Below are 2,682 nucleotides of genomic sequence, written 5' to 3' on the forward strand. Positions count from 1 at the left end.
AGCTGTTTGACCAGACGGTAACAGCGCAGAAGGGCATTTCTATAAGGGCAACTAACGACAGAGGGGTAAATTTGAGCACACATTGAAATTAGGGGCACATTTGAATAGTGAGTTTCAGTTAGGGGCAGAAATGAAATTGTCCCTCGAAAATTAAGCCCGTGTGTTTTAATTTTCCCCTATGCATATTTGAAAGTACCAAAGTTTTGTTTCATAACAACCAAATACTCACCGTATATGATAACTACCTTATTTATGATATTTCTCACTTTTTTGGAAAATTTTAAATCTAAGTTCAAATTTGAATTATATCCGGTGAAATACGCAAATTTATTAATAAGATGCATAAAATATAGCACATAATTTTAAATTTGATGGCTTGAGTTCGTTCTGGATTGGATCATTGGGTGCGGACGCAGCGTATTTCCACGAGCCAGCCGGCGAGGACGACGTCGAAGCTTATTTTCAGCCTCCCGTCCATGCGCTGTGCAAGTGCAGGCCAGAACCATATGAAAAAGCTTAGCAGCCAGCGGCCGCCGGCCGTTACCTGCAGCATGCATGTGACTGCACACTGTGCCAAGAAGCCCGCGCGTATCGACAACTCCCGGAAAAGGACCCTTTTGTGCAGACGCGTGGAATTCCGTATGTACTAGCATGGATGAGACGGACTGTGAGCCATAGTCATGATGCGCCACATGCGTCCGTTGTCCTATCACCCGGCCCGTCGGATTTTCTCCCCGCAAATAAAGATCGCGCGCGCAACGTGGAATGTGAATTATGCATTCCCTGCGCTGCACCCGAGTTGAGCAGCTATAAGTACAGCTGCAAACCAAGCAGCTTCATCACACAAGCGTCCTGCAAGCTCTCCTCTTGCGCTATACCACACAGGAGAGCATTACACGAGCTGATTTGCTGAAGGTGAGTTGGCATGGCGAGGTTTGCTGCCCTCGCCGTGTGCGCCGCTGCGCTTCTGCTCGCCGTGGCGGTGGGCGGCGCCGCGGCGCAGGGCGTGGGCTCGGTCATCACGCGGTCGGTGTACGCGAGCATGCTGCCCAACCGCGACAACTCGCTGTGCCCGGCCCGGGGGTTCTACACGTACGACGCCTTCATCGCCGCCGCCAACACCTTCCCGGGCTTCGGCACCACCGGCAGCGCCGACGACATCAAGCGCGACCTCGCTGCCTTCTTCGGCCAGACCTCGCACGAGACCACCGGTACGAGTCAGTCAGCCACTGTTGATTTCGGTTGCTGTTTTTAACGGATTTCGTGGCACTTTTGATTTGGACATCGCTGCCTTGGTTAATCGTGTACGTGCTTGTGCATGCCGTGCCAACGTGTAGGAGGGACGAGAGGCGCTGCCGACCAGTTCCAATGGGGCTACTGCTTCAAGGAAGAGATAAGCAAGGCCACGTCTCCACCCTACTATGGACGGGGACCCATCCAATTGACAGGGTAAGCAAAATCCCAAGTTTATGGCCTATAAGACGATCTCTCAAACATCATCCACATGAAAAAAAAAACAGTATATTGGTCAACACTGATATCACAGACTGAAATAATCTGTAGAAAAAAATCTGCTTGAAAAGTACAGCAGTGTTGACATTCTAGCTAGCCGCTAATCACGACCTGGTCCAAGTAAGCTTTCGTTTTCGCGTGTAATAATTATAAATAACAAGAAAAGCCCAGTTGGGTTGCTTTGCCGAAGAGATTGTTCTGATGAACAAATAATTCATTGTGCGATTGACCAGGCGGTCCAACTACGATCTCGCCGGGAGAGCCATTGGGAAGGACCTGGTGAGCAACCCGGACCTAGTGTCCACGGACGCGGTGGTGTCCTTCAGGACGGCCATGTGGTTCTGGATGACGGCGCAGGGCAACAAGCCGTCGAGCCACAACGTCGCCCTACGCCGCTGGACACCGACGGCCGCTGACACCGCTGCCGGCCGGGTGCCCGGATACGGAGTAATCACCAATATCATCAACGGCGGGCTCGAGTGCGGCATGGGCCGGAACGACGCTAACGTCGACCGCATCGGCTACTACACGCGCTACTGCAGCATGCTCGGCACGTCGACCGGGGGCAACCTCGACTGCTACACACAGAGGAACTTCGCTAGCTAGAAGTTGCTTGTCTGATATATGCAGGTCCCACGGCCATCACAGTGTATGCACTCGTTACGAATAAATGGCAATACATATGCCGTCGTGGAATAAAGGATTCAACATATATATGGAATCAGATTATATAACAGACCAGTTGGTGTGATAGCTGTTGTTGCATGTTCAAACAATTCGATCGTCACGAAGAAAAGAAAAACATGACACAAAGGATGGAAAACTACTTGTATTAACACATTCTCTTTTTGGGTTTTTTATTAGACGAGCGCTAGGCGCCGGCGCGCCGGCCTAAATTTGGGCCGGTCGGCTGCCAAGCGTCCGATACAACCTTTTGTGACTGTCTGATTGCTTTCTCTTAAAAAATCAAACCCGCATGAAGAGAAAAAAAAGGAAAAAGACAGTCGTGCGCACACGCCGGATCTCGCATGCTTGTCGGCCACCTGCTCGCTCGCCGGCCACCCGCGCTTGTAGTCGGCTTCCCATGCTTTCTTGCCACCTGTGCCACCACGCCCGCCACACGTGCTCGTCGGCCGCTCGTGCCTCCACTCGCCATGACTGCCTCCGCTC

The 2,682-nt window shown here is 51.7% G+C and overlaps 1 protein-coding gene across 1 annotated transcript; it reads left to right on the top strand.

Moving 5' to 3' along the window:
* Window positions 1-816: 816 nt before the first annotated feature.
* Window positions 817-2,248, top strand: LOC123181558 (chitinase 8). Its single transcript, XM_044593854.1, has 3 exons — window positions 817-1,211; window positions 1,338-1,449; window positions 1,746-2,248. Exons 1-3 carry the CDS (start codon window positions 926-928, stop codon window positions 2,116-2,118), a joined length of 771 nt encoding a protein of 256 aa, XP_044449789.1. The 5' UTR covers window positions 817-925; the 3' UTR covers window positions 2,119-2,248.
* Window positions 2,249-2,682: the final 434 nt, after the last annotated feature.

Source organism: Triticum aestivum, chromosome 1D (genome assembly GCF_018294505.1).
Source record: "Triticum aestivum cultivar Chinese Spring chromosome 1D, IWGSC CS RefSeq v2.1, whole genome shotgun sequence".
Taxonomy (NCBI): domain Eukaryota; kingdom Viridiplantae; phylum Streptophyta; class Magnoliopsida; order Poales; family Poaceae; genus Triticum; species Triticum aestivum.